Below are 25,777 nucleotides of genomic sequence, written 5' to 3' on the forward strand. Positions count from 1 at the left end.
TCCCATGCTGGGCGCTGTCATTCCGCTTGGGAACAGAGAGCAGGATGTGGCCGCTTTCCCCTCCACAGCTGAAGTTGTCAGTCTACCTTTGTCTGGGGACAATTTATATTCTCTGCTAGGAACCAACTATGAAGTCCATCCTAAAAAACCTGGAGTCCAGGGAGTTTTCCACCACTCGGCAGAAACAGCCACAGCCTTGCTGAAGAAGAAAAACACTTTTCTATTTCTCCACGAACTATGTCTGACGTCCATTCCCAAAGCCACCGGAAACATCCCTCCTGGCAAAGGCAGATTTGGTGGTGAGAAGCCAAAGGTGAGAAGACATCTTGGAAGGACAGCTCAATTCATTCGCACAGTTTCCTATGTGTGCAAGGCTTTGAGACACCCCAACAATGAGCGCCAACAGCAGCACAGTGGGCCAGCTCCTCTTTCAGGGGCCAACGTGTGTTGGCTGGAAGCAGGTTCTGGAAGGCGCTGTCTACCACCTAGCCAACTGCATCCTGCTCTTCGGCTTCATGGCTGGCAGTGGGGTGTATGGATGCTTCTACCTTTTTGGCTTCCTGGGCACAGGCTACCTGTGCTATGTACTGTGGGGCTGGTTTGATGCCTGCGGGCTGGACGTGGTCTTCTGGAGTTGTCTGTTGACTGTGGTTTGCCTGCTCCAGCTGGCACACCAGGTGTACCGCCTGCGCATGAACACCCTCCCTGAGGAGTTCGACCTTCTCTATAAGACACTCTGCCTGCCCCTGCAGGTTCCCCTGTGCTCCTACAAGGAGATCATTCACTGCTGCCAGGAGCAGGTCTTGACTCTGGCCACAGAGCAGAACTACGCTGTGGAAGGTGAGACACCCATCAACCGCCTGTCGCTGCTGCTCTCCGGCCGGTAAGTTCCTCTGCCATTGTCACTGCCCAAGATTTTTTATTTTCAGCTTCAGCCTACACCTACACTTCTCATTTCCCAGCATCCCTTTCCATTTTATATCTCCTTTCATTGAGGGAGGGATGTGGCAAGTTCAACAAACTCAAGTTGATTTTTCTAGGAGTGAGTTTACTTCCTCTTTCTTTGTATTTTCCAAGAGGAGACCAGATCACGAGGTACCTTCTTGGTTGGTAAGTATGACTGTGTGAGCACTTGTGGCTGGGAGGTGTGGGGTGAATGTGTCTTGAACCCAGAAATAAAATGACGAGAAAAAGAGAGAGAGAGAGAGAGAGAGAGAGAGAGAGAGAGAGAGAGAGAGAGAGAGAGAGAGAGAGAGAGAGAAGCGCTATATATGCAAGCTTCAGAAAACTGGACATTTCAATAAGATTAAATTTTCCTTCTATCTGTATTAACATTTACTAAGCATGTACAACTATGTGCAAGAAATAAGACCAGAAATAGAGGAGGTTCCCAGTAACTGCTCTTCCTCCTGGGGCATCAACTTCAGCCCTAACTTGTGTTTGTCCTGTACTGAATCTAAAGTACAGCCATCTATATACAGCCAGGCATGGAGGGATATATCCCCTGCCCATTTTCCATCCAAATTGTTCTATCAGGATTCTTGTAGATGGGGCTGGGAAGGTGGCTCAGTAGTAGAGTGCTTTGCCTTGCATGCATGAGGCCCGGGGTTTGATTCCTTAGCACCACATAAGCAGTAAAAAAGCTGGAAGGAGCCATGTGGTTCACATGGTACAGCGCTAGCCTTGAGCTGAAGAGCTGAGGGACAGCACCCAGGCCCAGAGTTCAGGCCTCATGACCAGCATTAAAAAAATATCCTTGTAGACCAAGAAGTCAAGCATTTAAAGCTGGGGGCCCTAGCCAGAGAGCAGTGATGTCCACATTTGCCGCAATGAGGATTTGGCAGATACACTTACCTCCTCAAAAAACACTGGCAGTAAGACAATGGGAGCAGTGGTCTCCGTTCTCGATCAGTGCATGTCCACCTGGTCAGCAAGTGGATGGCAACTACTGGTGTCTAGTGAAGAAGGGCCGTGGGCCTCAGTACTGTACTTACAGATTTTTTGAAATATTATCTTGGCAGCTCTTGAGGGTAAGCACCCATTCCTGCTGATTTCTGCCAGCCTGCTCAACACTGCAAATGTGGCAGAAAAATTAAGATGGTGATCAAGAGGTTCTGATTCCAAGAAAGGACTAAAAGACAGAAACTAAATAAGACTGCTAACCGTGCCATCAGGGAATGAACTTACTGATGATAATGGTATGACAACATAATGAGTTATAATGAGGCGCCCAGGTGTATTATTTTATAGGCTTCAAAGTGTTACATATAAACACATGCTATTTTTATTTTTTGAACTCAGAATAGTTGAGTGAGTTATGAAGGGAGAGATATTTCATATCATTTAGGAAGGAATTAAAAGGACAAAACAAGTAAAAATATCTGTAAACTCTACATTATCTGAAAACAACTATACATGGCAACTATATCCAAAACATTTGCTAGCTGTAGTTCCATACTTGAAAGCAATTAGGGAACTTGCTCATAATGAGCTCTATCATGTTATTTGCTAATTGTATCCTCTGTTTAAAGGAGGGACTGGAGACCAGGAAAAGTCCCCCTCCACTGCATATACACATTTCTGGAAGCAGATTGTAATTATCATACAGTTCAGGTGGCTTATATGTGATGTATTTCCTCTGAGCTTATATAAGCCCATGATCCCATGAAGGAGAAGAAAGGCTTGTCCGTATAGTTCTTTCCAGTACACTTAGCAGCAAAAGCTTAAGTTAGAGGTTAGGGGTGTAGTTCAATGGTAGAATGCTCACCTAGCATAAAAGACCCCAGGTTCAATCCCCAGAACCACCCCCAAAAAAAAGCATAAGTTAGAAATTAGAAAGTATACTGGGACAATGTTCTTGGCTTGTTATCTTTGAGATCATGACAGTCTTTCATGCAGTCCCAAGTTTCCTAAGTCAGAAAGGGGGAACAAGGCTTTTAACCTATTCCTGGGCTCTTACTTGAAGGGAGAATCACAGCGGCCTGAGCTGGGTAGAATGTGGTACCGAATACCAGGAAGAGGACCTTCTTGTGCAGACTCCAGTGGTGCACGCAGCCTGTGGTCTAGAGCTCTTTGCTCAAACTTCAGGAGTCTTTTTTTTGTTTTGTTTTTAAAAAGGCAGTGCATCCCTTTCAAGACTCAGAGAACAAAGTGGCTTCCTCACAGCCTGTCACCTGCTTAAGCTGGGCTTGTCCTTGCAGTTTCTCTCTTAGAAAATGCACGGCCCCAACTCCCACCTGTACAGCCCTTGAGCAGGTAACTAACTTCTTTCTAAAGTATTCACATGAAGACGTAACCTGCCATCGAGACCAAGAAAGAAGAAGAGACAGATAATAACAGATGGAGTAGGGGCTGGGAAGGTGGCGCAGTGGTAGAGCACTTGCCTTGCATGCATGAGGCCCTGGGTTCGATTCCTCAGCACCACATAAGCAAAAAGAAAAAAGCTGGAAGTGGCACTGTGGCTCAAGTAGTAGAGTGCTAGCCTTGAGCTGAAGAGCTGAGGGACAGCGCCCAGGCCCCATGACTGGACCCAAAAATAAATAAATAAATGAATAAAATAAAAGATGGAGTAAGGCAGTTGAAATGGTTCCAGATTGCCTTTCAGGCTCAGTAGAGATTAGCTAGTATCCCTGGACAAACACGCTTCCTCACCCGGAGGGATGATGGCAAGAGTTGGTGTGTGCTCAGCAGCTTCCTTCTCTCCTGCAGTCTTCCTTTCTTAGGAAAGATTTTCTTGAGCTTTTGGTCCTCATTTAGGGTAACACACAAATGAGTTTGTTCACTCATTTGCTGTTCCTTCCTTCTATTCCTCCTCCCTCTCATAGATAAGAGCACTAGGCAGTAAGTGGAAAAAATAATGCCCTTGTACTCAAGGAAGGTCCAGTCAAAGAAGCCAAAAATTAACGTAATGCTATGCTATAGTTTTTTTTTCTTTTCTTCTTTGCTGGTCCTGAGGCTTAAACTCTGGGCCTGGGATTTGTCCCTGCGCTCCTTTTGCTCAAGGCTAGCGCTCTACCACTGGAGCCACAGTGCCACTTCCAGCTTTTTCTGTGATTTCATTGGAGATAAGTCTCACAGACTTTCTTCCCTGGGCTGGCTTCTAACAATGATCCTCAGATCTCAGCCTCCTGAGTAGCTAGGATTACAGGTGTGAGCCACCCATGCCTGGCTTAGCGCTATCATTTTTCTATGAAGAAATGCAAAGCATAACCAATGGGTCACCAAGGGGTCTCTTTTTCTGAGGAGTTCAGATAAGACTTTCTGTGGGATGAAGTGTTTGAGATGAGGTCTGAGGGAAAGAGGTCCAGATGAAGTCAATATTTACTTCACATTTTCCTTCTTCTTTTGTTTCTCAGGGAAGTGTTCAGGACAGTCTTGGTTTATCACCCAGTCTTGTAGGTCCAAGTACGTTTTTGCCATCAGATGCTTTGGGATGACTCCATTCTTAGCCTAGTTGGAGACCTACATTCTCTTCTGGCTTTCTTCTTTAGGTAGTGATCAGATAAAAGGTAGTTATGCTGGTAGTCTCTTGGTGATTTATATGTATACACTATATCTAGACATTGATTACAAACTCAGCTTGGGAGTGTTGATATCCCATGAGTCCAAATTTAACCCCGTGGCTCTAACTAGCAGCAAGGGACACATCCTTTAGCTGTTGAGCCATGTATCCAGTTAAAGCTCTAGTACTGTAGAAGATGAGAAAAGAAAAATCAGATACTGGAAAACAGAGTTCCCAGATCTTGTCCATCCCCATCCTTTTCTGCTTTCCAATGGCCTAGTCATCCTTTGAATCTCAGCTAAGCGGTCATCAAGAATTTTGTTGTAAAGGCTGGGAAGGTGGCTCAGTGGTAGAGTGCTTGGCTTGCATGCATGAGGCCCTGGGTTCAATTCCTTAGCACCACATAAGCAGAAAAAGCCGGATGTGGTGCTGTGACTCAAGTGGTAGAGTGCTAGCCTTGAGCTGAAGAGCTGAGGAACAGCGCCCAGGCCCCACATCCAACAACAACAAAAAACAAAGAACTTTGTTGTAGTCAAAGATCAATCTTTCCCCCTCTCTGGCTCCTGTTCTACAACAATATGTATCAGTCTGACTTGCTGCCAGTTATGTATGTGCCTGTGACTTCCTCTAACCTAGGAAACCCTCAAAGACAAAGGCCAGATTCCACCTTGAGAGTCCAATTGCTCTGGGATAAGGCCCAGGCCTGGGGGCTTTTTTTGAAATTCTCCCACCCCAGCTTTCCATCCTGCAGCTAAGAACTGAGAACTATGGATAAAGAGAGGAGGGAAACAAGAAGTCTCAGAAGTCTCCCCTTTTTCAACGATATCCCCAGCTAAACAGACGGCGCCTGCTTTGGATTCTCTCATGCTTTAGATGAGATGTTACTGCTGCATGATTTGCAATAACCTGCAACACATGCCTTCCATGAAGGAGATTTAGACAGCCATTTCCCTTTCCCATGCCATCATTTCTCTCTTTTTGACAGGGTTCGGGTGAGTCAAGATGGGCAGTTTCTGCACTACATCTTTCCATACCAGTTCATGGACTCTCCTGAGTGGGAATCGCTGCATCCCTCGGAGGAGGGGACCTTCCAGGTAAGAAGGAGCCCCGTGCATCCTTGCCCCGCCTGTCCCCCTGCAGCCCAGCAGCAGCTGCCACATCTGTCCCCTTTCACATCCGTCTGTTACCACTTGCCAACGTGATGGTTGGGTGAGGCCAGGGCCACTTCTCTAGGGAAGAATGACTGGACTGCTGGAGAGCAGACACAACAGGGAAGTACTGGTCTTTGAGTGGTGGGCATGTAACTCCTGTGCCTAAATCTCTTTCAGAATACTCAGATGCCCACAAAATAAAAACCCACAGCCCTTAGAGAGTAACTTAAAGAGATTTCTGGTCACACCTCTGTTAGGAAAGATCAAGTAGACAAAAGGGAAGAGAGGAGACAGAGACCTCAACAGATCAGATAAGAATTTAAACATTGCTGAAGAGAGGTGCCAAGTACCAACAAACAGAGTCAGAGATACAAGGGCAAAGAAGGCAGAGGGTTTGGGGCAAAGGAAGCTGTTGAGTTATAGGATCAGGCAGCCCCAAGTCCCACCCAGGGACTTTCAGGTAGGGCCAGGGATGTACACTTCCAAGTAGGGCCAGGGATGAGGGGTTTTTGCTTTTGTTTTTAGAACCACTTCACAGTGGGGATTTCCTAGATCATGCTCTGAGAATGGGCCTGGAGGGAGGGAGGTCAGTGAGCCTTAGGGGCAACACTGGCTTATAAGGGCAAGGCAGATTCCCATTAATCTCTAGCCCTCCCTTCCTTATACCTTTGCACTTACTAGCCAACCAGCCACTAATACTTCTCCACTCTTACCACATTGGTGTACAACTTTATGCCTTGGCCACTACTTGGTCTTTTCTATCTGAAATGCATTTCCACTTGTAGATATCTTGGCACATCCCTTCCTCTGTGAAATCTGCCCAGATCCAAATTCACCAGCTTCTACACATGCAGTTTGCTTCTCCTTTGGCTTAAGCAGACTCTGCCATGTTGCTTTATCTTCTGATGGTCTGGGTTTCTTTCTGTCTTCCACATGGTGAATTCTTTAAAGATTTGGTTTTCTCCAACCCCATGATCCTAAAGACAATCCCAGAAACACTTGAGATTTTCAAGAAAGATTTATTAAGCTGTCTTGCTAGTGGTCAGTTGATATCCTAGAGGACTCTATAGAACCCTCACATCTACCTGCCAAGCAAGGAGTCTGGCTTCTGATCCCTCTTGTGTTTTCTGTCAGGCTGCAGACTTGATTGCTTCCTTTGTGGTTCTAGACTGCTGGATAGCTAGCATGAGGCAAGCACTGCATAATATTTTGTCTCATTGATTCACACAAATCTGGGGTAGGTATTATTATTGTTGTTGTTGTTGTTAGCATAATTACAGATGAGGATACCAAGGCTCCAAAACATCATAAAGTTTATCTAAAAAGTTGCAAAGCTAAGCAGTAGCCTGGATCTGCTGTTTGCACTCTTGTTACAAAGTGAGAGGACCACCAGAAGAGTGGAGTTTATACACACACACACACACACACACACACACACTCATCCATCCTTTCAGACTCCCTGTCCTGATAGTATGTTGGCACTGGGTTCCATGTGTCTCCTACCACTTCAATCAAGGAATCCCTGAGCCAACATATAAGCCAAGCCCGGAAAAGACACATACCAGGCAGTGCCACTTGGCTGGATCTGCTTCCGTCCCCACCCTGACAGTTGGTTCTGTGGTGATGGAGCCTGAGAGGTGTTGTTGATCCCATGGCCAGCGTTGCCAGCCACAGACCCCTCCATTCATATGCCCGTTCCACCCCACACATCTCCACCCTCTCTGACTGGCCCAGCAGAGTCCTCTGGGAACTCCCTAAGGGTGTCCAGGAGGGCTGAACGGCCCTGAGCCAGCTGGACCAGGACTGTGACACTGACAGAAAAGAGCAGGTGGGGATCCCAAAGCCCTCCCCTGAATTATGGTCTAAAGGAAAAGCTGTAACCCCAGATGGCCTCTCAGCCTGGAATGTGAATATGATAGTATTTCTCTCTTATATTTTTAGTATGTACCTCATTTGGAAGCAATAGGATCCCACAGTTGCTATTGGCAGTGTAAAGTCCCATTTCCTCTTTGCAGATACGTCTCCCTGGGGTCAAATGCTGTCCCAAGTTATAGTTCGTCCTGAGCTTGCCTTTTGCAGTGACATAGTTTTTGTTGACAGCAAGAGAGAAATCAACAGTGACTGCCTAAATCAAACTCCACATAGTCTTTAACACAGGTAATCAGCATTCCATCACAGCCCTCAGCAAGCCAGTTACATTAGATCCGCTAACTGCTGGCACTTTGACTCTCAGAAATCATCACTCCTCTAAATCTGTACCCCTATTTTCCTGGACTTAGGTCCCATTTTCACATAGCATCACATTTAGTCCCTTCTACCAACCTGAGATGAGTATGAAGGAAAACACTTGATACTTGCCAACACTTTATATACCCATATGCATGTGGGAACCAATCCAGGAGAAGATTTCTTTGGGAAAGAAATTTGTACAGAACTTGACAAAATGTCATTATATTGTTTCGCAACATACAAGATTATAGTCTTCACTTGACTCATTCATTTTCCAGGAATTTTTGCTGTGCATTTTCAGGCACTATTAAAGGTGTTTGAAATATATCAGTGAATAGCATAGTTGAAGGTCCCTGCCCTTCAGTAATTTACAGGATAGTCACAGAGACAAAAAAAACTCCACAGACATAATAAACAAGTAAATTATGTACGTTGTTAGAGGGTAATAACTGCTATTTCAACAAGAACCGCAGCATAGAGTAATTCAAGGGAGAGGTAGTAGTAATTTTAAATAAGGTTACCATAGAAGTCCTTATCATATACATGCCATTTGAGCAAAGTATGGATTCTGGATATTTGGAGAAGAACATAAGCGATAGATAGGAGCAAGAATAAAGGTCTTGAGGTATGACTATTGTGCTTGAAGTACAGAAAATCAAGTAGGAAAGAGATGAGCAGGTAAAGAAGCTGAAGGGGTGACAGAGGACCCAGACTATGCAAGGGTCAAAGCATATAGTTTCTGAACAGAGGCAAAGGGGTTTCCTATTGAACTGGATGTAGGATGTGAGAGGAAGAGACAATCAGGGAATATTCTGTGGCTGGTTGGCTGAGCTAAAGAATGCTGCAGTTAGAGCTGGTCTGGGGAAATAGAAGGCTCTTCCTGAAATGTCCATCTTCTGTGGACAGCTAATGGAAAATGCTGCCTGAACAGGTGGATATTCTAGTCTAGAATTCAGAAATGAAGTCAGTCTTGACTCATAATTTTGAGGGTTGGTTGTAGACCAGTATATGAAATAAGATCACCTAGTGAATGAGTGTGGAAGGGGTTCAGTAATGGACACTGTAGTATTAAGAAGTTTGGAGAAAAAGCAGTGAAGGAACCTGATAAGGAGAAATCAGGAGGCTGTCTTGTGATTTTGGCATATTGTGTACCATTGAAGACAGTATATTAAAGAGGAGGGACCTAGATCAATCAGTGCAAATCAGCATGTAAGCAGACTGATGGAAACAGCAACTTAGAGGATCATCAGCCACAGGACCTTAACCAGAGCAGTGATTGAAGGAATTTTAAAAAAAAATCTAATAAAAGCTGAGCACCCGTGGCTCATGCTTATAATCCTAGCTACTCAGGAAGCTGAGATCTAAGAATCATGGTTTGGAGCCAACCTGGGCAGATAAATCAGAGAGACTCTTATCTCCAATTAACCAGCAAAATGCCAGAAATGGCTCAAGTGATAGTGTGCTAGCTCTGAGTGAAAAAACTAAGGGATAGTAGCATCTATGCCGTGAATTCAAGCCCCAGAACTAGTGCATGCAAGCATGCACACTTGTGCAAGCACATGCACACACACACACACACACACACACACACACACACACACACAATCTAATAAAGACCATTTGGAAAGTCAGACTTGGCTTTAATTTGATAATCCTTTGAAAGCACTTAGTACAATGCCTGGCTCAGAGTTACTTTTAAATAAAGGTTAATTGTTATCATCACCACCATCATCTCCACTGTCTCCATCCACAAGCACACAGCATAAACTCTGCCAGCCCACAGTACTCAGGCTGATCAGATTACTCATTCCTGAACTCCCAAGCATGTCTTCATTTCGTCCCCAGCTTTATCATGAACAAGGATTTATTAAGTATCTACTGCATGCCGGGTAATGGCATTGCTTGTCTGTCTCATAAAGGGCGAGTCAGCTTTCCATCATGGCTATACAGTGAGTGCTCAGAAATTCCTAGGTGCGTACATGAATGGAAAATAGAGTATCATGTTTTTGTCCTGAGAAAATGAAGCCATGGGCAAACATCCTGACTTATTCTCAGAACTTCAGAACACTAGGAAATCTCTTTCTCCTAACCACCATGAAATCACAGCTAAGGAAACAGAACATAGAAAAGGCATCTCCAGAAGGGGATAGGCCAGTCATTGAGTGGCTGAGCCCAGGCTCCTGACACAGGATGTCCCCCTCTCAGTGCTCACAGGTAGGAGCCGAGGCTGGACCTCCTCTAGGCAAGTGATGGCTGGTTTTCACCTGCCACGTGGCCACGAGGGCCCCCGTTCAGGGTGAGCACACGCATAACCATTGTCATCTAAACTTCTCCTCCTGTCCTCCCCTCCCTCCCAGGTTACTCTGACTGCCGAGACTGAATGTAGCTACATTTCCTGGCCCCGCAAAAGCCTGCACCTTCTTCTGAGCAGAGAGCGGTACATCTCCCGCCTCTTCTCGGCCCTGCTGGGCTATGACATCTCGGAGAAACTCTACACCCTCAATGACAAGCTCTTTGCCAAGTTTGGGCTGCGCTTCGACATCCGTCTCCCCAGCCTCTACCACGTCCTGGGTCCCTCCTCCTCCTCGGATGGAGGGCCAGAGTCGGAGAAGGAGGAGGAGGAAGGTTCTGAGCCAGGCTGGTCCCCCGCGCAGGCCGCGTCCACCGCTGTCCAGCCATCACCCCCTCTGGTGCCCACCACCACCCTTCCCGCACACGCGCCCCGGGCCAGGCCGTCCAGGCCGGACAGCAGCCCCCTGGGTGAGGACTCCACCAGTCTGGTGCTGGAGGATTTTGAGGAGGTGTCAGAGTCGGAGTCCTTTATGGATTATAGGAGTGATGGGGAGTACATGAGGTGAGGGCAGAACTAACACGGGCACGGGCACCGGCTCAGGATCCCATGTAAGTACGCACAAGGCCGCTGCCGCCTGTCTGTCTGTCCGCCAGAGGCTGGCTTTCACTCCGCTTCAAGGGGCGCGGGATCCGCTCCTCTCTGAGGTCTCTCAGAGCTCAGCTAACCCCACCTTGCCTCTCACTCTGGGAGCATGCGGGGCATGAAGTGATTTTTCTAAACCCATTTACCATGCACTGAATTGCACTGGGGAAGGTGGGCATGTCCAGTGGTCTGGCAGCTTGCTTCTTCCCCTTCCCCGCCCTCTCCCATCCCCCAAGGTTGTGCTAATTGCTAAGACCTCTGAGGTTAAACGGATTTTATTTGTATTATGGATAATGATGAGAATGGTTTGGTGGTACTGGGATTTGAACTCAGGGCCTCATTCTTGTTAGGCAGCTGCTCTATTGCTTGAGCCACACAGCCAATCCCGTGGGATGTGTTTTAGTGGCTCACACCTGTAATCCTAGGTAATCAGGAGGCTAAGATCTGAGGATCCTAGTTCAAAGCCAGTCCAGGCAGGAAAGTGCATGAGACTCTCCAGTTAACCACCAAAAAGCCAGAAGTGGGGGTATGGCTCAAGTGATAGAGTGCCAGTCTTGAGCAGAAAAAACTAAGGGACAGTGCTCAAGCCCCAGTGCCACTAAATAGATAAATGCTGGCATGATTCGACTCCCATTGTGTTCCTGACGTTCTGGAAAGCAGCCGGCTAGCCTGAATAAGCTGGAAATTTCTGTAAGTGGCACATTTGAAGCAACTGGTGATCACAGGCTACTGGTTCTGAAAGGAGAGTGTTCCATCCTGCTTTCCTCTGGGTCACTCGGGCAGAGGGCTGGATGCTGCTCTGGGTAACTGTTAACCAGGGGATAAGACAGCCTGGCTTTCCCAGCAAACTCTCCGTAGGGGAGGTGGGCTGGGCTTGAATCTGGGAGGGCCTACCAGGTAGAGTTTCCCTCCTGGGACTGTGTACAAGAAAGGCCACACTCAGTAGTTCTGGGAAGTTGTTTTCATGTTCCCCCGGCTGCGGTCACCATGTTATGACGTATTCCTCTGGGACTCTACCCCAACCATGGTGGAGGCTTTTCTTGAGGAAAATTCCCCCACCCTCAATTCTGAAAGCATGTGAAGAGGGTGTAGAGAGACCCCCCACCATTCTTTGGGAAGCACCCACAGATCTCTCATGGAGCTTGCCTGGTGAGGAAGACCCCCAAAGGTAACAAAGTAAACGACTGAATGTCTATGGATTTCCAAAAACAAGTTGTGGGCTGGGAATGTGGCTTAATTGGTAGAGTGCTTGCCTAACATGCACAAAGCCCTGGGTTTGATTGCTCAGTACCACATAAAGAGGAAAAAACAGAATTGGTGCTGTGGCTTAAGTAATAGAGTGCTAAGCCATGAGCAAAAGAAGCTCAGGGACAGTGCCCAGGCCCTGAGTTTAAGCCCTAGGACTGGCAAAAAACCACCACCACAACAACATAACGAACAAACAAACAAAACAAGTAGCCAGGCGCTGATGGCTCATGCATGTAATCCTGGCTACACAGGAGGCTGAGATCTGAGAATCGCAGTTCAAAGCCAGCCCAGGCAGGAAAGTCCGTGAGACTCTTATCTCCAATTAACCACCAGAAAACTGGAAGTGGTGCTGTGGCTCAAGTGGTAGAGTTAGGGTTCGGGTTCGGGTTCGGGTTCGGGTTAGGATTAGAGCGCTAGCCTTGAACTGAAGAGCTGACAGTGCCCAGAACCCGAGTTCAAGCCCCACGAATGACAAAAACAAAAACAAAACAAGTTTTATGCATGATGAGAGAAGCCAGAGAAATGAATGATAATAATGGCAGATATTGGGGTTTGCAGATGTGGGGGTTCACATCTCCTGGGCACTCATAGTTGAATTGATCCTGGAATGATTCCAAGGTTCTGAGACTCACAGGGACTTGGCTAGCTTCCCCCATTTGCCCAGTCCTCCCCTCCTCTCCCCACGCTGCTGCCATTCATCTTCCTACTTGGCTACCTCTGTCCATGCTCAGCACTATGTCCTATGGATCCCTTGCTATGTCCAGCATGACTTCTTACCTCAAACTCCCTTATCAATTCACAGAGCCCTTTCCTTGTGTTGTTCTTGTTTCCTTCTCTTCTTGGTTCTTTCATTTTCTTCTTTCTCTCCCTTCTAACTGCTGCTCAGTCCTGGTGCTTCTGTTCGTCTTTTAAGTGTCCCTCTTCTCCTCACCATTTGTCCTGTCTTCTCCCGACTTACTGTTCCTAGACTAATCTTAAGGCTGTCTTGTTCTTTTGCCTACTTTCTGGCACTGCTTTCTCTTTATCTTCCTCCCAAACCACCTCATACTTCCATCTTCTGGACCTAAACTTACAGTCTTTCTGCCTCAGCTTCCCAGTTATTATAGGTGAGAAATAGCATGCCTCCCTCTATCTTATTGATTCTTAATCCTAATGCTTTCAAGATCAGTACCTATTTCTCTAACTAAAAAGAAAACTACTCAAGCCAACAGCTCACACCTATAATCCCAGCTACTCAGGAGGCTGAAATCTGAGGATTGTAGCTTGAAGCTAGCTGGTACAGACAAATGCAAAGAACCTTATCTCCAATTAATCAGCAAAAATGAGAACCAAAGGCATGACTCAAGTGGTAGAGCCCCTGCTGTGACCAAAAAACCAGAGTAAGAGCTTGAGGCCATGAGTTCAAGCCCCAGTGTACACACACACACACACACACAAACACACACACACACACACACGAAAACCATTCAAATAAAGATGTAAAATATCCCAATTTCAAGAATATTGTCTGAACATCAGAGGCAGGCAGAATGGCAAACAAGAAAGAGACAAGAGCTGGAACTCATGGCCTGACTTCGGTGTCTGGCTCAGCTTCTCAGCAATTCTGTGATTTTGCTAACCATAGCTTCACTGAATTCTTGCTTTTTTCACTGAATTGTTGGGCTTTCTGTCCGTAGAAGCCTTCTTGGCTGAGGTGAGAAGGCAAAGAACAAACTTTTCAGAGGAGGGAAAGACACAAGTTCCAGGACATTTGTGTGCTTTTCAGCAAGAAATCTTCTATATTTCACTTTCATTTTTCTGGTCACTTAAGACTGTTCTTCCTGGGGGTGGTAGGTCCTGTTTGACTAGAACTTTCCTCTATTCTGTACCTGTAAAGAACCCATTACTTGCCATGTGATGATAGTGAAGATATTCTATGTGAAAGGTCACAGCTCAACCAACAAATCCTTAATCATTTATGATATGCCAAATTTACCATTTCTGAGACTCAGACAAGAAAATGCTAACATAACTTACTGTCTACAGTACTGGACTTTGTTGCACAAAGAGAGCAAGTGTTTTGGTTTGAGTAATAGAGAGGAATATTTTACCATACAGTTCATTTTTAAACCACAGATCAGGCTTTCAGAACAAGGTTCACGAAAGAAAACATGCTTTCAAAAAGAAAGCTTGATCAAACTGACCAAATTTCAAAGATCTTCATTTAGTCTTAAGACCATGGGATAAATGAACTTGAGACCTTTTCCTAAAATTGTGGTTTGTTGGCTTTTATTCAACTTATTACCATCCAAGTCCTTAAAGGTTTTGTTTTTCTTTGCTTTGTTTGTGTGGGTATTAGGGCTTGAACTCAGGGCCTGGCAGCTGTACCTTAGCTTTTTTGCTTAAGGCTGATGCTTTACCACTTGAGCTACACAGCTCTACTTCCAGCCTTTTGGTGGTTCATTCAAGATAAGAGCCACATAGACTTTTCTGCTAGGACTGGCTTTGTTTGAACCATGATCCTCAGATCTTACTCTTTTGAATAGATAGGATTACAGGCATGAGTCACCAGCACCTGGCTAAGAGTTATTACTTTAATAAACAAACATAAAAATAAGCAACGTGGTGGTTGATAGGAATTTACTACAGCTTCCTTTATTAAGTAGGGCATAATTCACCATCTCCCTCCTGGTTTTCTAGTTATCAAAAATGGCAAGCTCTTTGCTATTAGTTCCAGCACAACATTTACCCAAGAGGCAGGAAGCTGGCTGAGCTCTGCTTTGTTAGGATTGACACTGACCCAGTGCTATTTCCACACAAATACAACTGAAGAACCAGGTTAAGCTTCTACTGGAGTTCTAGTCTGAAGACAGCACAGTGATTAGTCTGGTGGTACACAAAAGCAAACAAAAATGGTGTTATTTCTTGTACAAGCCAAACCGTGCCAGAGAATACTGTATTCGCATAGGATCTTCATGCCAGATCCTCCCTCACCTAATGGGGGGTTTGCCACTTGATGCTGTGGGCAGCCTCTGCTCTGTCTACCCTGTGTCCCTTACCCATTGGAGATACTTGGTGAAGGAGAACCTGTGGAGAAACATATCGTTAAGGTGGTCGGTTGAGTTAGACAATGGATCCACTATCACAGACTAAATTAGAAGCCATTTGAAATCTGGCTAATTGTTTTGTTTTGTGCTGATGCTGAGGTTTGAACTCAGGGTCTGGGTGCTATTCCTTCACTTTTTCTGCTCAAAGCTGGCACTCTGCCATTTAAGCCACAGTAAGATTTTTGGCTTTTTGCTGGTTAATTGGAGATAAACGTCTCTCAGGTTTATCTGCTAGAGCTGGCTTCCTCAAATCTCAGATTCCTGAGTAGCTAGGATTATAGGTGTGAACCACTGGTGCCTGGCTTGAAATGTGGCCAATTTTGATTATGTTTTCATGTTGTTGTAAATGAAAATTTCAGTCATTTGGAAAGCGAAAAATTTACATAACATTTCCCTTTTCTTTAATATTTATGTAATCAAATGATAGATTAAAATCCGAAGGCAAATTGTGGCTCAGGAAAGAAGCCCATGACTTGATTTGGGGTAATTCTTGTGGGCAGAAATTTAATTCAAGGCTGAAATGATAAGGAAAGGGACCTCGGCTTAGTATTAATGCACATGGGATAGTGAGTTACTCATCATTAGAAGAATTCAGGAAGGAATCAGAATTCTTCTGGAGGTCTTCTGAGGGAAAGGGGGATTGCTCTTCAGGTAACTGCTGACCTCGCCATGCACACTGTGATGCTGTGGTTCTGAAAAGGGAATTCTGGTCCTGCTGGTGGTGGCAGCAGAAGCAGATGCCTTGTCTGTGGAACAGGCTGGATAGTCCCCTGTTTACCAGGAATGCTGAAAGAATAATTGAGATGAAGTGGATCCAGGCAGTTGCAAAGCACTGGTTAGTGCACAACGAGGCTCAGCATTCTGTGTGTTCACATTTGTGCACTTGCCCGCACTGTCTCTCTGTCCTACCTCACTCTGAGATACAATTCTGCTTCTGCATTCCCCGTTTGTCCTTCCATTTGTCCTACATTTCCCTGACACCAGAAAAAGCAAAACCTAAAGGTGGAGACCTGGAGAGCACGTGTCTAGCTTCTTAGCTCCTGAATGGCCAAGCAATGGCTGTACCTCAGGTGGTTCTCAGTCTGGAAGGAGACAGATCTCAGTCTTACCATGTGACTAAGAAGGGACCATGGAGTACTTTGGTGAATAACTTTAATGTGAATAACAGCACCAGTTGTGCTCAGAACCACTGTTATGACTCCTGGAACAAGAAAGAAATCATTGGAACAGAAGCCCTGATCTTGTAGAGGCCTGACAAGTACTGGGGTCACTCACTTAGTAGGCTACCTCTGCTGCCTGAAGCCACATAAGTGAGTCAGGTAGTAGACTGGCTACTTGATTCCCTCCCAGCAACCTCTGCGGCTCTCAGCTCATTCTTCATTCTTCTACTTCTGCTTTACAGACATTGGGTATAGTTAAAATTAGGAATTGGGCTGGGTGCTGGTGATTAGTGTCTATAATCCTAGCTACTCAGGAGGCTGAGATCTGAGGATCACGGTTTGAAGCCAGCCTGGGCAGAAAAGTCTCTGAGACTCTTGTCTCTAATTAATCACACACACACACACACACACACACACACACACACACACACACACACACACACACTCATGCATACATGCGTGCATGCCAGAAGTAGAGCTGTGGCTCAAGGAGTAGAACATTAGCTCTGAGTAAAAGAAGCTCAGGGCTAGTGTCCAGGCCCTGAGTTCAAAGCCCAGAACTGGAAAGAAAATGTGGAATTGGTAGAGATTTAAAAAATAGATATTTCAAAAAAGCTGAAAAGGCCCTTTTAAAGTTAGACAAGGCTGAAATCCTTCCTCTTTTTCTTTCCACAGTTTCTAGAACCCCTCTCCAGATCTCCTCTCAAGTTACATCCAGGGGACGGGTCCCTTTGGCTCCCATCCACACTCCTGAACTTTAAGTATCACCAGGCTGTTGCCTAAGCTGTCACTGGCCAGACAACTCTTCTTCATTCACAACAGTCACTTAATACGCATGCTCCTCTGCTCGCCCACTGGAAGGCTCCCAGGGAAGGTGGGAGTGGACACCAGATATCATACTGCCACAACACCAAGAGCCCTGAGCGACATGGAGAAATTTACCTTCATGAAACTTCCTTAGGAGAAGGCATCCAAAAGCATCAGACTGGACTCCAGGTTGCAGAATCCTGGAGAGTTCCATAATCTCTGAGCCTCATCTGTCAAGTGAACTCAAAATCCCACCCACAGATGTAAGGATAACATGAGCCACTGTAGGTCAGGTGCTCATAATGGGCTATGGCACCTGTGAGGCTCTCGGTAAACCCTCAGCAACTTTCCCTACTTTGTTTCAATGAATTGTCTGAAAGGATCCATGGTATCAGCTAACCAAGAAGTATGTTTGCTGGTAATTGTTTTATTTCCCAATTATGTTTCATCTTATGGAAGTTGAAATTTAAGCACTTAGTTTTGCCAACTTATAGGTCTCTTACTTATGCACTAAGTATTAAATAACAGTGTTTAAAAAGAATTTGCAGACTTAGCTACTTTGATTTCCTTCCTTAGACATTTAAAAGTGGATTTATAAATGGAATACATTCTATTTTTCCTTGTGTTCACCACATACTTCGATATATATTCTGATTATCTAATGTGAGGTAATACCTACCCCTAAAACAATGACTTAAAATAGTTCTTTTTTTGGGGGGGGGTCCGGTTGTGGGGCCTGAACTCTGGGCCTGGGCGCTGTCCCTCAGCTCTTCAGCTCAAGGCTAGCGCTCTACACACTTGAGCCACAGCGCCACTTCCGGCTTTTTTCTTTTTGCTTATGTGGTGCTGAGGAATCGAACCCAGGGCCTCAGGCATGCAAGGCAAGTGCTCTACCACTGAGCCACCTTTCCCAGCACTTAAAAATAGTTCTTACACATTAATTTTGCTCGAGAATACTGTGGGTTCACCTAGGGGGTGCTCACTCTATTTCTGTCACCACTAGATCCTAGCTATCTCTCTCTCTCTCTCTCATAGTGAATTCACTCTTATTATTGTACAGTTCTCTATTGGATGAATAAATCACAACATATTCATCCCCTTACTAATGTTGGACATTTGGGTAGCCTCCAGTTGGGGTGATTACCAAAGATGCTACGAGGGGTACCTTTGTAAGTGCGCTTAGGTGCACATTGCTTGAGTGTGTACCTCAGAGGCAATGGTACAGGTGTAGGTGTATCCACATCCAGTGGTCATATAGACCGCCACATGATTTCCTAAGTAGCTTTGCCAAGTTACACTCCCATTAGTGGTGGGTGAGAGTACCCACGACCTTTCTTCCTACCAGGAGTTATTGTCCTTTTTTTCTTTCATTTTAGACATATAAACATATTAGTAGCATATCATTGTAGTTCCAATTTTCTTTCCCCCCAGTAATAGAAGGGGAATAATAGAAGGGGATATAATGATGAATAATAAGGTTAAATATCTTTTCTATTTCTGTTTTGTGGTCTGTCTTTTAGCCATATGGGTATCTTTTATTTTGAAATGTCTATTCTAGTTTCTTGACCATTTCCTCATTTGTATGCATTAAGATTTGTTTTGTTTTTATAGAAAGGTCTCGCTATATAGTCTAGTTTGGCCTCCCATTCTCCATACTCTTGCGTTTCTGGAACAACCTAACTTATTCTTGGAATAGTAACTTTAGGATGATGTATTTTCCTCTTTACAGATGTCTGGACTTAGTTTGAGAATATTTTGTTTAGGATATTTACATCTGTGACTCCTGGAACATCATTATTGGGTTTGAGTATCCCAGGTATGATATGGGTTAGGAACTCCTGTCTCTCTTCTCTCCTGTGGAAGATAGTTCTAAATCCAAACCTTTTCTCCCCCTTACTTGCCTGACCCTCTGCTTGCCATCTTGTTCTTTGTTTAGTTACACATACTTAGAACCTTGGAGTCTTTTCATCAGCCCTATCAGTTCTGTCTTCAAAATGTATCTTGAGTCCAACTCACCCTTTCCACTCTGACCACTAATTTCAAATCTGCATTACATCATAGCAAAAATGCCTGCAATAGACCTATAGTTGCTCTCCATGTCCCTTTCTCCTGCACTCCTCCCTGTAATCTATACACACAGAAAAGTAGCCATATTAATATGCAGGATTCTGAGTGTTTTCACCATTAAGAAAAAACTAAACTTGTATAAGATTTCATCACTCTGTAGGTCAGAATCTCAAATGATTTCCTGTTACACTTAAATAAAATTCAAATTCTTACCATGGATTACTCAGAATTATTTTAAGTATAGACTTACAGTCCACTGAAAGTTTTGTGACTCAACATAGGCTACATGTTGCAATACAGTGGTTCAGCCAACAGTGACCATCAGCTCGATCATCCAAAGGAAGAAACAGCTTTGTGGTTCTGTGTGCTAGCTTTTGTCGGCTCTCCCAGAAATGGCCAAATCCACTTCTGTTCACAGTGCACTAACTAGATCTAATCACCAGGACCTTGTTAGCAACCAGCTTTGGACTTTGTTGATTAAAGGAGTAGAAAGCGTGGAGAGGAGAATGGAATGCTTAACCAGTCCTCCTTTTTAACCACTTCTGACCATAGCCCTATCTGTTTGTCCCTCCAACTATACTTCCTCCTGCTCTCCTCACTCATCACATGCTAGCCGTACTGGTCTTCCATTCACCAGGAATGCCCCAGCTCATTTTTGTACCAGAATCATTGTAGTTGCTTTTAGTTCGGGGTACATTTTGCTCAGAACTTAGCTGGTATCTTCTCATTTGTACTTAGTTCAAATGCCACCAGCCCAGCTAAAATGCCCGTCTCACTCACCATCTCTCTTTCCTCTTACCCTGATCAGACATTCAGAGCCCAGCTCTTCTGCGCCTTCTTATTACAATTATGTTCTTGTTCAATTAGTAAGTGACCTGTACAGCTCTGTGTGTGTGTACACACTCGTTCATGCCAGTATCAGGGCTTGAACTCTGGGCCTCTACCACTCATTCAGCTTTTTCCTCTCATAGCTGGCACTCTACCACTTGAGCCATGTCTCCAGTTCCAGCTTTTGGCTAATTAATTGGAAATAAGAGTCTCTGAGATTTTTTATGTTCGGGTTGGTTTTGAACCACAATCCTCTGCATTTTTGATGCCCTGGACTGCTTCAACTCTTGATGACTGTCAACAGTTTTCCTTCCAGTGGTCTCCTCCCACTCAGAATTTACCTGGAAATCATGGGACTTCATTTCACTTTTGGTTCACTTGAGCCTTCCCCAAACTGTCCTTTTCCACACAGCACACCTTGGTTGCCAATTGTCATGTGATTTTCTTCAATTCAGTTGGGGAAGCCCAGGACACACTCAGTATGCAAATCAGATTCACCCAGTCTGGTAATGGAATCTTTCTTCAAGGGACTGCAGCTCCAGGGTGGTTTACCCCTTCCCACTCCCTTCCCACCCCCCACCCCCCAGCTGCTATTCATCTCTCAAAGTGAAAACAAAAGTTCCATCTGGCCAACACTCTCACAACCTTCACCCCTGTCTGCAGATAGCTCCCTGCAGGAAGCTGGGAGTCTTGGGACCCCCTCCCCAGTACTCATCCCTCTGAGACTTCTTCTAGAGACACCTTAGCATTTAGTTGGTAATTGTTAGAGGTCTGATCAACCCAGATGCTAAATGATCGACTCACTTGGGATTTTAGAGATTTCTACTTTCCACTTTCCCTTTTGCCCTTCTTCCTCATTGAAGCCAGAACTCTTACTCTGACTCTGGTCACTGATGAAAGAGGTTGGTTTGTGTGGTTTCTCCAGGCCCTGCCCAGTTGCTCAGGCCCAATCTTCCCATCCATCTACTGCCCACAGACAGCTTGGCCTTTAGCATCTCCACCTTCAAGTGTCTAAAATGAAAGCTTTAGTTAGCTACTCTTCCTTTCCATCCCCAGGAGCTTCCCTTTACTGAGTTTAGTTTCCTATAAGCTTATCTCACATCTATGCTCCACATGGCTTCTAAATTATTGGACCATCTGTCATTTCTTCAACACAAAATAGATATTTTCAGAAATCTGACATGTACACCCATGTGACTTCACCTCACCCTGTAAACCCTGAAAAATATGAGGTTTTCAGTTCACATGTGGGTAATTGGGATCCTGACCCAGGTCATCAGGCCCAGATAGAAAAGAACCTTTTTGGGTAGAGTGGGAGGGAGCACCTCAGGGTGCTGGGGCACCCCAGGAGCCAGGGAGCCTGGCTCTTCTTTTCCCTCAGGTGTCAGAGTTCATTACTCTCTCTTTTTCTCTGAATCTAATACCTACTCAAATCTTTGCTGTAGTTACTCACTTAGAACAGTGACCTCAGCTCTGGCTGGGAGACAGAACAAGATAACCCTGAGAGTCCATTGTGGCTGAGGCTGGCTGATGTGTGTGTCCATGGGGATTCATTACACAATCTTTCTAATTGGTATCTTTGAAATTCTCCATAATAAAGAAGATCAACACGGATATATAAAATATATTCCATAGAAATAAGAGCATGCAGATATATATGTGTTTACACATACATATTTGAACGATCAAGGAGGAGGCCCACACTAGTTAAGACAGAATTCTTGAAGATTGTTGATTTGGAATCTGTATGTGTAAAACCATGTGACCAGAAGCCTTGCCATCACTAACAGTGTCTACTAAACCAAGTTATGAATAAAAAGATGGGGCTGGGAATGTGGCTTAGTTGTAGAGTGCTTGCCTAGCATGCATGAAGCCCTGGGTTCAATTCCTTAGTACCACATGAACAGAGAAATCCAGAAGTGGTGCCGTGGCTCAAGTGGTAGAGTGCTAGCCTTGAACAAAAGAAGCTCAGGGACAGTGCTCAGGCCCTGAGTTCAAGCCCCAGGACTAGCAAAAAATGAAAGGTGGAATGATACGATAGGCCTTGAGTTAGGATGTCTAGCAATAGAGAAACGGTGTTAAGAATACAAACTGCAAGCCAGGGGCCAGTGGCTCAAGCTTGTAATCCTAGATGCTTAGGAGGCTGAGATCTGAGGATCATCATTCAAAGCCCAGCCTAGGCAGGAAAGTCCATAAGAGTCTTTCTGGTAGTGGAGCTGTGGATCAAGTGGTAGAACACTAGCCTTGAGCACAAAGCCTCAGGAACAGCACCCAGGCCCTGAGTTCAAGCCCCAAGACCAGCATGCACACGCATGCACGCGTGCACACACACACACACACACACACACACACACACACACACACACAGCACATACTTCTTAGTCCAATGTCTAAATTTAAATTGGCTCTGCCACTTGACTTTGTATCTGTATCATGTAATTTGACTGCTCTACACCTCAGCTTCCTTATACATATGCAAAACAAACAAATCCCCAGCAATTACAAAGCCAAATCTATCTAATCATGAGGTGGTGAGATAGTAGCGACTCAATGAATCTGTGTCTGTATCTATGTTTATACCTAGCAAGTCTGACACATAATAAGCACTCCATGCATTATAGTTGTGGTAAAGAGGATTGTCACCATCTCAGTACTTAGCTCACAGTAGGTTTGCTGAATGACTGAACAAACATTGCAGCTTTATGACTGCTGGTCCTCTAGGCTTACCCAATTGCCAGTAATCCAGATAGGAGCCATGGCAGTAGGCATTTGACCCTGAGGCTGACAGTCAAAGGGAATCATCTCAGAATGCAACCTAGAAGTTTGACTTCTAAGTCTCTACCAGGAGACTGAGGGAACACAGGAAAGTCTGTGGGCCTTCTAAAAAGAGGAAGGCTGATGATGACAAGCGAGAAGGGCACTATAGACCAGTCAGTTCCATCCCAGCTCTGCAAAGTGAGGCGTCTATCTGTTGAGCCCTCCTTCCTAGGACATTGACCTAGATCTCCTTTCACTTTTCTCCTGTCCAGTGTCACTGTCCAAAACAATAATCTGTCCGCTGGCGTGGGCCCAATTAGAATCCAGTGCTTCAAGACAGCAGCCAGAGAGAGTAAAGCAGAAGAGTAAACAAGGAGCGTATTCCTTCCAGATAAACACGGTTTCTTGCTTATCTTCAAATGATTACTAAAGCTTACATTCACATGTCATTAACATCAGTATCAGTCATTAACACCCACCAGGAATGCAGTGCAGATTTGGATATGCAATGTAAAAGGCAGGCTGGCTGTGCTTTTCTTTCCTGACTAATTTTGGGCAAGTCCCCTGACCTTTCCTGCCTCAGCTTCCTCCTCTGATGCTCTGTGGATAGACGACTACTATACAAGGTTTTCTTAAGGCAACTTCAATGGATCAATTCAGTCAGGGCTACAAATTTCTTTGAAGAAAAAGTAAGAGAAAATTTAAGAGGAAAAAAATCACAGTGATACAGCCACAGAAGTTCCTGAAGTCCAGGTTCTCCTAAGAATGCAGTGAAAATTATGTAGCAAGAGAGTACATGTAAATGGCTCTAGCTGGACACCAGTGTCTCATGCCTGTAATTTAACTACTCAGAAGGCTGAAATCTGAGTATCATGGTTTGAAGCCAGCCCTGACAGGAAAGTCCATGAGACTCTTATCTCCAATTAACCACCAGAAAACCAGAAGTGGTCCTGTGGCTCAAAGTGGTACAGCACTAGCCTTGAGCAAAAGAGTGCAACCAGGCCCTGAGTTCAAGCCCCACACCTGACCAAAAAAAAAAAGATTTAGAGTCACCTCGAGGGACCTCCTGACCCTTGTCCACCAGGACTCCAACATGAGCTCCAGGTACCTGAATAAAGGACGAGGTACTCTGAGTTCAAGCCCCAGGACTGACAAAAATAAATGAATGAATGAATACATGATTAAATAAGTGGTTTGAGAAGGAATTATTAGACACAGATAAACATAATGGGGGGTGGGGGTGGTATGTAGAGGAACAGAGACCAAAGCTGATATTGTGCCAAGACCCATAGTTTTTACAGAAGAAATAGACAGGACAGAGCTAACATCAGTCACATACACTGAAAGACAGTGTCTGAGTATAAATTAGATATTAAGGAAGAGATGGAAATGACTTGTTTATTTTTAGCACTGTGATGTTCTGAGTCAAAGATGACTCAGGCTTCTAGCCTGGATGACTGTGGAGGATGGCTGGCTGTCATCATAAAGCAATGACAAAGTTAGGGGAAGATGTCTATTTGCTGTTGGGTAGATGGAATTTGGACCACTGTCACATAAAACAAAAAGTTGTGGCTTCAGAGAAGAGGAGTGAACACTGAGAGTCAGAGAGAATTTCTTAGAACCATGAAAGGATTGTGTGCTGTGGTGTTCTCATCACTCCCAAACTCTGCACACAGGAGAAGAATCTCTCTGATGTAGAAGGGGCTGTAAAGGTCACCTCAGGCCTGGAGTGGACCCAGGGTGTAGCCAGAGATATGTTTAATGCTGCAGTATGTCACTTTCAGCCTGAGGAACATATGGGAAGAGCTGGAGCTGGGAAAGAATTCAGCAGTCAAGGAATGCTTGTGTTTCAATATAATAAATACCTTTTATGTGCAACCATAACTTTCTCTGATAGAGTTCAATGTGTTTAAATGTGCTGAGTGCTATGGCTCTCATCTGTAATCCCAGCTATTCAGAAGGCTGAGATCTGAGGTTTCGAAGATCTTTGGTTTTGAAGCCAGTCTAGGCCAAAAAAAAAATTCCTGACTTTTATTTACAGTATGGCTCAAGTGGTAAAGCACCAGCCTTAAGAGAAAAAGCTAAGCAGGACCATAAGACCCTCAAACCCCAGTACCAACACACACACACACACACACACACACACACACACACACACACACACACACACAATTTGCACAAGAGATCTGTCTGATCCAGCTTAAGTCAAGTGCCCACTTTGGAAGCCAGCTGCAGCTGAGGACAGGGCCTTAATGTTCACTTGGGGATATACATCTCAGGTAAGGGTCAGTGCCCAGAAAAAGAGTAATCTGTGAGCTCAAAAGATCTGTCAAAAAGCCAGGTGCCATTGGCTCACACCTGTACTAGCTACTACTCAGGAGGCTGGGGTCTGAGGATGGAGGTTCAAAGCCAGCCGGGGCAGGAAAATCCGTGAGACTCTTATCTCCAATTAACTACCAGCAAACCAGAAGTGGCACTGTGGCTCAAGTGTTAGAGCTCTAGCCTTGAGTGGAAGAGCCCAGGCCCAGAGTTCAAGCCCCACAACCGACAGACAAAAAACAAAACAAAGATCTCTCAAAGTATTTAGAGGCCTTCTGACCTGAAGAATGTGATTTTTTTTTTTTTGCTTATGTGGTGCTGAGGAATCGAACCCAGGGCCTCAGACATGCAAGGCAAGCACTCTACCACTGAGCCACCTTCCCAGCCCAAGAATGTGATTTTTATGCAAAGGAATGTCTGATAAACCACTGTGGAAATCTTGGGTTTTATTAAGAAAATGAGTGTATTTTATACCCTAGATTTTATTGAGGGGGATGCTAGAAAAACTCCACCTTTATTGTTCTCCTGAGGGGTCCAACGGTAAAGATAAGAAATTTATATGTAAGCTGGGCTCTGGTGGCTCACACCTTTAACCCTAGCTACTCAGGATTCTGAGGCCCAGAGAATTGAGATCCAAAGCCAGCCCAGGCAGAAAAGTCTAAGATATTCCATATTAAATTAACCTACAA

General features: G+C 44.9%; 1 protein-coding gene across 2 annotated transcripts; it reads left to right on the top strand.

Annotated features, from left to right (window-relative positions):
* Nucleotides 1-25,455, top strand: Popdc2 (popeye domain cAMP effector 2). Of its 2 annotated transcripts, none has more exons than XM_070030146.1 (4): nt 1-883; nt 5,487-5,595; nt 10,239-10,641; nt 16,986-25,455. In XM_070030146.1, the coding sequence occupies exons 1-4, from the start codon at nt 393-395 to the stop codon at nt 17,069-17,071; spliced, it is 1,089 nt and encodes a 362-aa protein (XP_069886247.1). In that variant the 5' UTR covers nt 1-392; the 3' UTR covers nt 17,072-25,455. The 2 variants fall into 2 exon arrangements, with proteins under 2 accessions (XP_069886247.1, XP_069886246.1); XM_070030145.1 differs by having other exon boundaries at nt 10,239-10,782; nt 16,986-17,073.
* Nucleotides 25,456-25,777: the final 322 nt, after the last annotated feature.

The sequence above is a fragment of the Dipodomys merriami genome, unplaced genomic scaffold (assembly GCF_024711535.1).
Source record: "Dipodomys merriami isolate MVZ:Mamm:240054 unplaced genomic scaffold, mDipMer1.0.p SCAF_2, whole genome shotgun sequence".
NCBI lineage: Eukaryota > Metazoa > Chordata > Mammalia > Rodentia > Heteromyidae > Dipodomys > Dipodomys merriami.